The 15,114-nt window shown below is 32.7% G+C and overlaps 1 protein-coding gene across 1 annotated transcript; it reads left to right on the forward strand.

Annotated features, from left to right (window-relative positions):
• The first annotated feature begins 6,478 nt into the window (after positions 1 to 6,478).
• LOC127086721 (uncharacterized) lies at positions 6,479 to 7,159 on the forward strand. Its single transcript, XM_051027516.1, has one exon. The coding sequence runs from the start codon at positions 6,479 to 6,481 to the stop codon at positions 7,157 to 7,159; it is 681 nt and encodes a 226-aa protein (XP_050883473.1).
• The last annotated feature ends 7,955 nt before the right edge of the window (positions 7,160 to 15,114 follow it).

Here is a 15,114-nt window from a genome sequence, read left to right on the forward strand (position 1 = left end):
TTTTTTATCCTCAGCATCACTACACCAACTTGAGTCGGTGTATCCCACTAATTTTCATTCTTTTCCTTCATCAGTTGCAGGAAACAAAATTTTGTAGTCGAGAGTTCCTTTTAGATACCTTAGTATCCTCGTCGCCGCTGCTAGATGTGATAGCTTTGGCTTCTGCATGAACCTACTCACGATACCTACATTGTATTCTAAGTCAGACCTTATGTGACAAATGTATCAAAGTGACACAATAAGTCTTCTATATTGGGTTGGGTCGACATCATCTTCATCTGAATCTTTCGACAATTGTAATCTGGGATCAGTTGGAGTCGAAGTTGGGTTGCAATCTTGCATCTCAAATCTCTTGAGTATTTTGCCTGCATACCTTCTTTGATGCATCATCAAACCTCTACCACACTTGTAGAATTCGATGCCAAGGAAATATGAAATGTCACCCAGATCTAACATTTCAAATTCCTTGTTGAGATCACCTTTCAAGTCTTCAATCTCCTTCTTGCAGCTACATGTTATCAACAGGTCATCGACATAGAGACATAGTATAAGCAATCTACTCTTTCTTCTTCTTACGTATACTCCATGTTCAATTGTGTACTTCACAAATTCCTTCTCCCTTAGAAAGCCATCTATCTTCTTTTTCCAAGCTCTTGGAGCTTGTTTAAGTCCGTACAGGGCTTTATGCATCTTGTACACCTTTCTTTCTTCGCCTTGTTTCATAAACCCAATTGGTTGTGCAACATAATCTTCTTCTTCTAAGGGGCCATTCAGGAATGCACATTTCACATCCATCTGGAACATCTTCCAGTTATTTATGTTTGCTAGACCAACAACCCACCTGATTGTTTTAATCCTAGCAATAGGTGCAAAAACTTCATCGAAGACGATTCCTTCTTTTTGAAGAAATCCTTTCGCCACAAGTCTCGCCTTATGTCGAGTCACTTCTCCTTTGGGATTCGACTTCACCTTGTATACCCACTTCACATTTATTTCCTTCTTGTCTTGGGGAAATTCGACAAGTGACCAAGTGTTGTTGACTTCAATTGACTTCATTTCTTCGTACATTGCTTTCATCCACTTTATATCTTTCAATGCCTCAATTGCATTGACTTGTTCGACATTTGCGTAGAAAGCATAATGTACCAGTTCACCTTCTTCATTAACCACATCATTTGATATAATCACACATTCTTGAAACCTTGCAGGCATGTGTCTTATTCTTTGAGGCCTGCTTGGTCCTGTTTCACCTTTGACTTCTTCCTGACGAACTTCTCTTTCGACTTCCCTAGCTGGTTCATCATAAATGATTCTCACTGAATCTTTCTTAACATTCTCAGTCCAATCCCACTCCTTAATCTCATCTATGATCACGTCCTTGCTGATTACCACTTGCTTATTCACTGGGTCAAACAACTTGTATCCTCCAATCGAATGATATCCTATTAGGATCATCTGATTTGACTTGTCATTAAGTTTTCTTCTCAACAGATCTGACACATGTCTATGTGCTATAGATCCAAACACCTTCAGATGACTCAAGCTAGGCTTGACACCAGACCAACATTCTTTTGGCGTGATTCCTTCTAGCTTCTTCGTCTGACACCTGTCCAAGATATATGTTGCAGTCGACACAACTTCTCCTCATAATTCTTTGGGTAGATGCTTACCTTTCAACATACTTCTAACCATACTCATAATGGTTTTATTCTTCCTTTCTGCGACTCTATTCTGTTGTGGAGTGTAGGGTGGCACCACCTCATGCATAATCCATTCTTTCACACATAATGCATCAAAGTATTTCGACATATATTCTCTACCACCATCAGTCCTCAAAATCTTGATCTTTCGACCGCTCTGTCTTTCGACCAAAGATTTAAACTTGGCAAATACCTCGATCACTTCACTTTTCTTCTTGATTGGGTAAGACCATAGTTTTTGACTAAAATCATCTACAAATGTAACAAAGTATTTGTTACCTCCAATAGAATCCACCTGGAGAGGACCACATACATCAGAGCATATGACTTCAAGAATTGCCTTCGACCTGCTTCCTACATCCTTACTAAATTTGTTCTTATGTTTCTTCTCCTGCACACATTCTTCACACACTTCGTTTGGAATGTCAATTTCTGGTAATCCTAAAACCATATTTCTTCTTTTCAAATCTCTGATGTCTTTGAAATTGAGATGGTCAAGTCTATAATGCCATACCCATTCATCTTTGTTGGCTGTTGTTGCAAGACACTTATGCTCCATCATATTTAGCTCAATATTTAAGGTTCTATTCTGAGACATTGGAGCCTTCAAGATCAACCTCCCATTTGAGTCGAGAACTCATCATTTTATCTTTGATCGACACTCTGTAGTTCTTTTCGACTAATTTCCATATGCTGAGAAAATTTCTCTTCATGCCTGGTATGTATAACACATTTGAAATTACTAACCTCTTGCCATCTTTCCTCATAATCAGAACATCACCAACACCTTCAGTTGCTAGAGTGTTGTCATTTGCAAATTTCACCATGTTCTTCAATGAGAGCTTTATGTTGAGAAACCAATATTTCCTTCCAGACATGTGTGATGAGCATCCCGAGTCCAAGTACCACTGGTCCTTGAATCTCTCTTCATCTCTTGTTGTAACCATCAACAATGTGTCTTCTTCTTCTCCATGTTTCGCCAGCTTTGCATAAGTTTATTGATTCTTCTACTTTTCTGGATAATCACCAGAATAGTGACCATACTTCTGACAATTGTAACACTGAATGTGACTCTTGTCTGACTTTTGACCACCACCTCTTCCTCTACCTGTAGCACCACCTCTTTGGTTGCCTTGGTTCCATGGTTTTCTCTGATTTGACCAGTTTCCTTCTTGCTGATTTCGACTAGTCGAATTGTTGTAGCCTTCCCTACCTTTGTTTCCATTCCAGATTCCTCTGTCTTTCCTTTATTTTGTTGATTGCGCCTGCAAAGCCATATCACTCTTCGACTTTCCTGTAGCTCTTTCAGCCATTCTTTTTTCATGAGGTCCAAGCGTCCCTTGAAGCTCTTTCTTTGTCAATTTTGACAAATCTTTCGACTCTTCTATGGCTACTACCATGTGGTCTAACTTTGGAGCCAACGACCTCAAGATCTTTCCAACAATAAATCTTGATGTCAACACTTCTCCATATACCTTGATTTGATTCACTAGTTTCGTAACTTTGGTGAAGAAATCAGTTATGCTTTCATTGTCTTCCATCTGAAGAAATTCATACGTTCTTTTGTGAGTTTGTAACCTCACCTCTTTCACCTTCTCCGCGCCTCCAAATGACTTCTCCAGAATTTCCCATGCTTCTTTCGCTGACTCTGCATCACTAACAGTTTCAAAGTTATCTGCATTAACACATTGATGGGTTATAAAGAGAGCTTTATAATCTTTCTTCTTCAATTCTTTATGTGCAACCTTTTCTTGATCTGTCACGTCTTCTGTAAGCGTTACTACTCCTTCCTTCACAAGATTCCAAATATCTTGATAACAAAACACAACCTTTATCTGCTTGCACCAATTCTCATAATTGTTGTTCTTGAGAATCGAAATATTTCCTGGAAAATGCCCGTTTGGATGGTTCATTTCCATGGTGATTTTCTTCCCACGAATCGTTTAACCGAAGCTCTGATACCAGAGGTTGGAAATCCAACAAAACCTATGGAGAATTTCAATCAATCTTGATGAACAAGATTGTTATCACCCACACAATAACAATGAAAAAAGAAGAACAAATGGGAAAGAAAGAAAGTAAGGAATGATGAAGGAGAAGAAGAATTAAATTCTGTAGAGTTTCTCTCTGCCCATAAACTGTGGAAAACTTTCTATTCACTTTGCAAATGCAATATACTGTGAATTACAAATGTTATGAATACTCTATTCACTTTATTACAAGAATAAGGGTTACTCTTTCTATTTATAGATTTAGGTTAACTTGGACCCCAAGCCAAAGACCAAAACTATAAAAGCCCAAAATAGCTAACACTACTAAAATAGACCTAAGTTGAAATTCTGTGTGAAGCAACATGCTTCGACACTTCGACACACTAACACAACTCAGCGCACTAGGTGGTTTGACACTTTCTTGTTCCTGTCGAGCAACCTGCTTTGACACAAGGAATTACAATTCAACAGGACTTAGGAGTAAACACCCTTAAGAACCAGTAATCACTATTTTAAATTAAGTTGTTGCAAGGTCAAGTTAGAATTGTTAACGAATCCTAACATACCTTCCCTAACATGTTTACTCATATTACTCTAAACTGTTCAATTGCTCTGTTTACTATTATATGTTATTTTATTTTCTATTCCTCAAACACCAAATAAAAACACCCTAGTTTTTTGTTTAACTAAATCAAATCACAAACTCTGTATCGTAAAGTAGTCCTTGAGATTGATACTTGAGATTTCCCATTATTTTTGTAGTGGCATATTAGTATACTTACTAATTTACCGATCAAGTTTATGGCCCATTGCCGGGGACTGCGAAAGATTATAGAGTTCCGAGTTTTATTTCAGTTAAAATTTTACTGCTCTACAACTAAAATTTTTATTTCAGTTATTTATTTATTAATTATTATTTTTATTATTATTATTATTATTATTATTATTATTATTATTATTATTATTATGTTACTACTAATATGCTTCTGACATTTGTATGCGAGGAGAACCCGCAACTAATTTTCTTTTTGACGCAAAAGTTGAGAGAACCTTACACGCTCAGCCCAGGAAAGCTTGGTTGCAAAAATTGGTAGACCACGACGAAAAAAACTCTAACCATTCAAATACAAAGTCAGAAAAAGTAGAAGAGCTAATAATGGCTGATCCACAACCTAAAAGATTGTTGGGTGACTATGGAAGAACAAATGCACTAGGGGGTTGATTTACAATAGTAAACCAACTGGTGAATGTTCCAAAATTTCAGTTGCATCCTACTACCATCCGCCTACTTGAAAAGAGACCTTTCACAGTAAAAATCAATGAAGATACCAATAAACATCTACAAAGATTTCTGACAATGAGTACTACTTTCAATATAGAAGAGCATACTGAAGAAAGTAAGCAACTGAGAATATTTCCTTTTACTCTAGCAGAGAATGCAAAAGAATGGTTTTATTCACGTCCACCTGATAGCATCACCACTTGGAAAGAGATGTAAATAACCTTTCTGAATCAGTATTTTCCTACTTTAGTTTTCCTCAGAAAGAGATGAAATTCTAAACTTCAAATAGATGGAAGGTGACCATTAGGTGATTCGTATAAAAGATTCAAGAGACTATTGGTTGCATGTCCTACATATAATCTAGATCAAACTGAACAAATGTAGATGTTTGTAAATGGGCTCAGGTTGAAGACGAAGCAATTGATTGATACAGTTGTCCGTGGCTCTTCTAATTTTACAACAACCTTCGGTATAAAGAAGATCATTGAAGTCATTTATGTAAATGGACATCTTGAATTATATGATAGATGCACAAGTAAACCAAAATAGGTGATTGATTTGAAAATGGCTACACGTGTTGTTTTGTTAGAAGATCAGGTTATGACTGAAGTTGAAAAGAGACTTAAGGCATTAAATGTAGGTACTCAACAAGTAGCTCAAGTCCAAGAAGCTAATGCATTTATTTCTGAAATTTCCGGATGTCCTCATTTTGCCATGTATTGTGTTGCACACTTTCAACATGTAGAAAAAGTTAATTATCTATAGCAGAACATCCCTTATTCTAACACCTACAATCCAGGATGGAAAAATCATCCAAATTTCTCCTAAAAACATCAGCAAGGCAATGCTCAAAAGCAAGGTCCAATGCAATATCAAAATCAACAACAGTACCAACCTCAGCAGAACATCCAAAATCAGTTTCCATGACAATATCAATAACAAGCTCTAAAAAAGGCGAATTGGGAAATAGCTATTGAAAAGATGGTTACTCAGAATTCCTAAATCCAGGAGACACAAGGAACAACCATAGGACAACCACATCATCCATCAAGAACCTAGAAGTTCAAGTAGGTCAGATAGCCCAACAACTCTCCATGCAAGCTCAAGGCACCCTTATGAGTGCAACAATACCAAAAAATCATGAGAATGTTAATGTTGTCACAACGAGAAGTCAGGAAGTTACTGAAGATGAAGAAGAAAGGGGAAAAAATTATGATCATTTAATAGAGGTAGATATGGAAGTGAGAGAAATAAGAAAGAACTAAAAGAAGTCATGCCACCCAAAAATCCTACTAAATATTTTTTTTTAAAAAAAAGAGGCCAAACTGAAGATCAAGCTACCTTATCCTCAAAGGATGAAGAAAAAGGATCTAAATGAATTTTTTTTTCAGAAATTTCTTGAAATATTCAAAAAGCTTGAGATCAATATTCCTTTCTTTGAAGAATTAGAGCAAATGCCCATATACCAAAAATTCATGAAGGAGATAATCTCTAAAAAGAGAACAATGGGAGATAAGCCAATAACTTTTATTGAGAAGTATAGTGAAGTGTTACAAGGTAGGAGAATCCCCATCAAACAGAAAGATCCTGGAGCTGTCATAATCTCATGGAATATAGAAAACAAAAATTTCAAGAAGGTTTTGATTAATTCTGGAGCTAGTGTGAGCCTAATGTCGATGTCCATTTATCAAAAACTTGGTATTGGAAAGGTAAGCAATACAGGGACAAATCTAAAATTTGCAGATCCCTGCATAAAGCATGCATATGGGATAGTAGAAGATATACTGGTGACAATAGAGGAATTTAGTTTTCCTGTTGATTTTGTGATCATGGATATGCCTGAGAATAAAGAGACACCTATTATTCTTGGTCGACCATTCTTGCTTACAAGTCAATGCAATATCAACGTGGAAAAATGTATACTAACTATAAAAGCTTATGATGATAAAATAACTTTGGATGTGCTTGAAAACAGGAAGCACGAAGGAGAAAAAGGAAATCACTATCAAGTAGGCATGATAAAAACATGTGTCAAAATCTCAAGTCAAAGACCACCACAAGAAAAAGTCTCAAGGAAGACATCTCAAATGGTGTCATCTCCATTAGGAACCATGAGTGAAAAAATCCTAGATCCATTCCAAAATCCAAGAGAAAAAAGAAAAAGTGGCATTGAGGTAAGACTATGAAAGTAGGATGTGACTTATGGCACAAAGTGGATGTTATTTCTGATAAAGATTGTGTCTATGTTTCAAAAAGAAAAGCAACAAGATGTGGAAGCTGAATTATCCCCCATAACAAGGGGAATGAGGCGTTGAACTAATGATAGTAAACGAGCGCTGCTTGGGAGACAACCCATGGTAGGTCTTCGTAATTTTTTTTTATTTTACAGTCTTTAATTTTAAATTAATTTTTGAGTTTTTTTTCCAGTTGGCTTATTTTATGATTGTTTACTTTCATCTAGTAATATAATAATTATAACTTTAGTGGTTGTAAGCAAAAGTACCCAGATTGAATGTGTGTGTGTCCTTTGTGCATGCTAACCCGTCAAACAATTTTTTTATACTTCTAAATGGTCTGATTGGTTTAATTGAGTTGTACTCAAGGTTGAGCAGGTTTACCGTAACTGGTCGAGAAGTCTCGTCTAACAAGGTATATTGTGTAGGTTGTCATCTCTACCTAACATGGAAAGGACATAAAAAGTCAAACACATTAGTTCATCACGAGAGAGAATTTTGATATGTATCTTTTATTAATAACTTGAGTACACTCTTTTCTCATATCATTTACATGCTAACACACACTAAGACACCTTGTTTGTTTTAGCCCTGAGCCTTTCAGTTGTCCCATTTTAATTATTTTTATCCCTTGCTTAACCCTTTGAGCCAACTTATCTTTTGTTTGTTTTTAATCATATGTGAACCCTTATCCTAATCATTTCCCTACCCTACTTGGAGTAGAAGCATTATGTCTCAAAGATGTGTCGAATTTAAATTTGGGGTTGCTGTTGAGAGAGTCAAATGAATATGAGTACAAATTTGAAAAGGAAAAAAAAGTGAGCTGGAAGTCAACAAGCTTGGAAAAAAAGAGAAAAAAAACAAAATACTCAAAGAAAAATGAAAGTCAAAAGGCAAAGAGAACTCAGTTGAAAGAAATATCCTCCATTAGTTTTTAATTAGATATTTTCAATGAGAATAATACTCCTTACTCCAAGTCTCAACCTACTCTCCAAATATATCCTACCCGAGCCCTAACCCTATTACAACCTACAAAACCTTAAAAAGTGTGTGTATCATGCATCTTTCCATCTAGTTAGAATTTATTCAACCATATGGTATGATGTTGCACACTATGCATTTTGAGTGAAAACACATAAACACTTGAGAGATTTAGTTATATTATGCAATGAGGTGACAAGTGAAGCAATATCGTCAAGTGAAAATGTGAAAGATCAATCAACCACGGTAAATAGACAAAGCTTAAGGTCATGGTAATAGAGAACCACAAAAGATCCTAGAGGTATGATACTTTCAAAAAAATATCTTTATCTAAGTTTGCATGAGTATATAGTCTTAGTGTTATTTGAGGATAAGCAACAAACTAAGTTTGAGTTTGTGATCAGTCATCATTTCTGCTATAGTTATAATCATTTTAACAGGTGAAAGTATGCGAGTTATTTACATTTTCCATATAGTTTGAGTGATTTATATGTTAGTTTCTTTAATTTCGTATTTATCTATATTTTAAGTATTCTTGTTATTTTTTATCTTTTTGGGAAGGTTAACGTGTTTTGTAGGTTGGAGGAAGTCAAAGAAATGGTCGAAAAAGGAACGTGAGCAATTTTCAGAAGGATTCATAAAGTCTATTTTTCAACATGTTGCACATCATGATATATATATGGTATTTTGGTCTCTAGAGCATCGTAACTCGAAATGACGTGGGACTGGCGATAAATAAAAGCTAACATCAAGAACTACAACTTTCATGAAGAAACCAAAGGCTAATTAGGAAGTCCCATACAACACATCGGTTGTCCCACATGCGTATCAGATCTGAAAAGTGGATATTTCTACTCATACGCGCATGGTCTGACCCATACACATATGACTAATATGCCTCACTTTGAGTCATACACGTATCATACTCCTCACCCAGTGACATACGCATATCATACGCCCCCACCGAGGACCATACACGTATCATATGCCCCCACCCTGGGTCATACACGTATGAGAGAAGGCCATACGCGTATGAGCATCCGAAATCGTAAAACAAAAAGCCTAATTTTAAGTATTTAAAGTCACAAAGTGATTTTTTGAGGCGGAGACTGATTTGGGCAAGAATTTTGATGGCAGAAACAAGTGTAGAAGGATGGAAAACTCATATTTTCAAGGTTGATCAAGATTTTCATGAGCTTTAAGTGATTGAAGACTTATTTCATCTCTAGATTTATAATGTTTACGAATTTTACCATGTTTTTCTTTATTATTATGAGTAGGTAAACCCCCCAATGCTAGGGGGTGTCCCTTATTTGGATGTGTTGATGATTTCTACTTGAACCTTATGATAATGATAATTTCTATTATATTCGATTTACTTTCAATTTGTTTTTAATGTTTTCTCTTTCAAAAAAAATGGGTTTGATTTACGGTTAATATTTAGGCTTGACTGCCATTGTTAATGTTCAATTTAGAGTATTTTGTAGTAGATATCACCTAGTACTAGGGATACCCTATGAAAACCGTATTGTTCTTGATATTTAATTACTTAATTTCATCTGTAATTCACTATGGGCATATGGATTCATTTGAACGATTAAAGGTTTACTCACTAAGGACTTAGGAGTAAACACCCTTAATAACCGATAATCACTATTTTAAATTAAGTTGTTGCAAGGTCATGTTTGAATTGTTAACGAATCATATCATACATATTCTCTAGCATGTTTACTCATATTACTCTAAATCGTTCAACTACTATGTTTACTGTTACTTATTATTTTATTTTCTATTCCTCAAACACTAATTCAAAACCCCTGATCTTTTGTTTAACTAAATTAAAAGACGAACTTTGTATTGTCAAGAAGTCTTTGAGATCGGTATTTGGGATTTCACATTATTACTATATTGCCAAATTAGTACACTTGCTAATTTATCGCTCAAAGAGCAACTTCATCTTTAGCAGATGTTCAATCTTTTTTCAGGCTTCACAGATACAATATTCTTCAGCTATGATTGTTCGATGACTGTTGGAGAAGTACCACCATTGATAACTATTTTCCAATTCCTATCCATAGACTTAAGAAAATAAATTATGTGAGTCTTTCAATAATCATGATTAGTATCATCAAGAATTGGAGTATGATTAAAAAATCCTCATTTAGTATCGTCCATTTAAAATATAATAGATATCCTAGAACACATCCTATTAGAACAAGGTGGCTGCTCTGATGCCAATTGAAATTTTGTTCGATCTGTCTCACACAATGTGGAAGACAAGATAATATGAATTAATCAAGGAACAATTTAAAGAAAAATAACAAATAAAGAACCCAAAAATTTAGTAACCCGATTTAATGCAACATCATATGCATTTAGAGGGTTTCAACCCAAAGGAAAGGAAATTCACTAATTCAAATAGTTAAAAGAACATGACGACCTCATATGAACTCTATCAGTTACATGTCATTTTTCTAATGGTATCAGTGAATTTCAACTCAGTCTCTTCTTGAATGTGAGATTCACTTAGTTTATAAAAATCAATTATTTATGGTGTGGTTAAAATCAGAATTTTAAACCAAATACTCTTAAATATATAAAAGACTCTCATATGAAGAAACTTGAGAAGTTAAAAGATTTATTATCCATTATACCATATTTCAAGTTGTACACGAGAAGCTTCCCCTGACTTCTCATACAAGAACACTTAAGTGTATATTTTAATATAAGAAGTGAGAAGAAGAAAGTTGAATTCAAACTTGTTTTGAGGAGAGAAGAATAATTTACTAAAAGAATTATATGCATAACCTTCACACGTCAACTATTTCTTTTAATATTCTTCTTTGTACCTGTTGTAGCTAATAGACATTCATAACTCATAATAATATACTAGTTTATACTCAATTATGAGAATTCATATTTGTAAAGATTAAACATTGATAACCAATTCATTCATCTATAAGTGGAGTCATTTTCTTTCACCCGTAAGAGTTTAGTTTGAAAGATATGTAAATCCGATATCACAATTTTCCATTTCTCCATACTTTTATGTCTCTTTCAAACACAACTTCAAGCTCCTTTCATGGCAGGTATGAGTCCCCACCAATGGACTTAACTCATTTAACATTGCTGACTTTCGTTTTCAATTATGACCAAAACTCTCTCCCTAGCCATATTTACATATTTGATGTTATATATTTGTACATAATCATCTCTTCGTACACGAAAGAAACGAAATATTTTTGTGTAATGGTACTAATTAATTAGTGTTGATAATGCATTCAATTATGACTTTAGCTAAATGAGTTAACATAATTTAGAGTGTGGAAATCAACTCCTATTAAAATTTAGTGACAATTTCATATAAAAAAGATATGCATGAATGTATAATCATATCTATGGTTGGTAAAATAAATTAGACTTATTTGAGATGTCGTTTTATTTTAGATGAAAATCTTAAACTCACATTGTTTAATATCTCTATCATGACTTAGTTTAATTTTTTTTAGGTGTAAATGCGGATAATAACATATAATTTTATAATTTTTAGATTTTAAAAAGAAAGTGTCGACTCCATCACATTCCGTATTATTTCTTATAAGACGGACGAAAATTTTAGACTCAAACCCTCGACATTGTCTGTATACATATCTTACATTTTTTTTGGGACAAACACACTCATTTATCATAATGTATAAAAACATTTTTTGAATAGTTTTAGAATAAATATTATTATTTTTAAATTCTAAAATTTAATTTTTATTTATTTATAGAATATCATTAATTTGAATACGAGCAGATAATTAAAATATATATATATATATATATATATATATATATATATATATATATATATATATTATATATATATATATATATATATATATATATCTTAAATTTTAAAATTCAATTTTATTTTAATAGAATGTCATTGATTCGAACACAATTATCAACTAGATTGTGAGATCTAAGTTTGTTTTCTATTAAAAATCCTTATTATTCTATCTCTTTACATTCCTTTAAGTTAATGAAACATAAATAAATTATGTTTTTTTTTAAAAATTGAGAAAGAAATTTTTTAATTAATTAAAATGATTTTATTTACTTCATAATAACTTTTTCAGAACCATTTTATTAAAAAAATATTTATTTTCCTAAATCATCTCTTAGTATATTTTTTTTGTGCTTGAATAATTATCTTTTTGAACAAATATATATTAATAAGAATTAATGGTGTATATTTGGATTTTGGCTGAAGCCCGTATTAGAGTCTCTCATTTTATTGACATTGTTTTTTTATTTAAGAAACCAAGTATTTTTTAGTGTTCAAATTAATAGCATAATCGTTCAAGTTGAGAAAGATCACAATAAATTGTATTTTTTTAAATAATATAATATTACTATATGTTTAATACTGAATTTAAACTTAAATTTTTTGTTAAAGTGGAAGAGATTTCTTGTTATTTCGTTTAAATGCTTTTTGATTATTGATATTAGATTAAATATAATTTTTTATTACTTTTAATAAATATTATATTTTTTGTTTCTGAATTTATTTTCTTACTAAAATTTGTTAGGGTATATAAAAATAGATAGCTTATCCTGTTGCCAAAACAACTATAATATGAGACAAAGATAATATATTTTAAAGTATCTACAAAAAATATAGATATACAAATGTGATATGATTAAATGATTAATTTACTTTTAAGTAATAATTGAATATTAAATAACATATACATTAAAAAATAAAAATAATTTATTAAGGAAAGATAAAGTTTGAAATAAATAATAAGAAAATAAAAGATGGTCCCCCAATATTGAAAAATATGGAGAATGTCTAGTAGATCTTGATTGAAAAAGTAAGTCAAGGCCTAATTGGATTGCATAAATATTAATTTTGAAAATTGAACTGATATGGTCCCCTCTAATAGAAGGACCCCTCAACAGAGAAAGATATTTCATATTTTTAGACTGTCTGCTATGGGTGCCTGCTATCTCTGTTCTTCTTCTCCCATTCAATCACACTTAAGTCCTTTTCCAACACATCCTTTTAATTTAAATATACATATATTTCCTTTTCTTAATTTTCACACATACAATTAAATAATTTCTATACTATACTTGATTTTATCTTGTAAGCACCTTTTTTTATTTATTTAATATTTTATTTATTTATTTTCATTTAAAATCACATGGAGGGAGTGTGTTTAGTATTTCGTATCGGTCAATAAAGTCTATAAAATCATGTTTGTTTCTGATTTGGATGTCGTTTAATGTGATTGTTTCTCTTCGTAACTTTTTATAGATTAGTTAGATTTAAGAGAGAATATGAAGTGTTGAGTTTTGCTTATCCCTATAAGAGCTTTGTGTGATAGTATGATGGGTTCATAGAATCGACGTCTCACTTGTTATTTAAACAATCAAAACTTCAATTTAAAAACATTTCAAACTCGCAAGGTTCATCTAATGCAAGGTCAAAATATATCTTATGTCATTGTTTGAATTGGAGCATAAGCATGAACACAATTTCTAAAGTAAAATGGAGTTTCAAGTTGTTCACTCAAAAATAAAAATTCTCAGAAACTGTATCACTCTAGTAAGATAAGTGTTTATCTCTAATCATACACTTACAATCACACTAAATTAATTTTAATATACATCTTAAGTATAATTACAAACATTTTAGAAAAACATGATTTTAAAAAACCTTTTGGATCATTATCAGAGTTTAAAAACATTTTTAAAATGTTTTATAACTAAGTAACGGAAATTTAAATTGCATAAGGTAAAATGCGGTAATATAAAAAGTTTAAGGGAAGAGAGAAAAACACTAGTAATTATACAAGTTCAGTAAAAACGATTTAGTTTTATCCCTAAGATTTGATCTTAAATGTATCCAATAAGTTAAGAGATTTTAGTAGGTTGACCTCTCGAACCCCCTTACACAAGGAAAATGGAGTTTATGGCTAACTTCCAACCAAATAGCAGACAATGAGATAAGCGGTGAGTCTTCCTTCCAAACGACAGATTGAAGCGGTTAGTCTTCTTTCCAAATAGCAACTTGGAGTGGTTAGTCTTCAAGCTTTAAAATTGAGATTTTACATGGGCTGATCTCGAACCTGGGTGAGATTTTAATATGGGTTGAACTTAAACAGAACATGGATTTTCATTGGCTGACCTCAAACCTAGGAGATTTTATATCAGGCTAATCTCCAACCTTAGTAAGCTTTTAACTAGGCTTAGCTTACAAACTGAAAAGAGGTTTTACACAAGATAACCACCAATCAATATGATATTTTAATATCTGGCTGATCTCGAACCTTTGAAAGTTTTTAAATGGGTTGAGCCTTCGAACCTAAACGGATACTTAATCACTAAATCCACAAGCCAAAGCTTTTAACAGACTTAGCTTCGAACCCAAAAAACTCTAAATGGATAAATTATTCAACCAAGATAAAACCAAATTGTTCCTTGGTGAATTTACATTTCTACCTTTTCAGAATTACATAAATACCTCACTCGCAAAAAAATATTTCTTGAAAACACAATGGCTTAATTTTTTAGTGAGAGAAAGTGAGAAATTTTTTTAGAGAGAAAGTGAGGTGCAAGAAATGAGAGCTCACAATTCTAGATGTTTGAAAGTGTAGGAATGGAACTTTATTTATAGGCTAGACGTTGACACAAAAAAGATTTTTTTTGTGGCAAAAACTAATGGGTTAATCGATTGGCATTACACACCAATCAACTAGTTCATCTAAAATTAATCGGTTAGCAAGATTAAAAAGGAAAGAAAATACACATAGTCATTACCATTCATTAAGGCGTTGTCCTACTCTATTAGAGTTCATTTTTAAAATAGTTCTACCGTTTGGGTATAAGTGTCAATCAATTGACCAATACAAAAAAATTCCCATGACTTTTCT

This window comes from Lathyrus oleraceus, chromosome 1, assembly GCF_024323335.1.
Source record: "Lathyrus oleraceus cultivar Zhongwan6 chromosome 1, CAAS_Psat_ZW6_1.0, whole genome shotgun sequence".
Taxonomy (NCBI): Eukaryota; Viridiplantae; Streptophyta; class Magnoliopsida; order Fabales; family Fabaceae; genus Lathyrus; species Lathyrus oleraceus.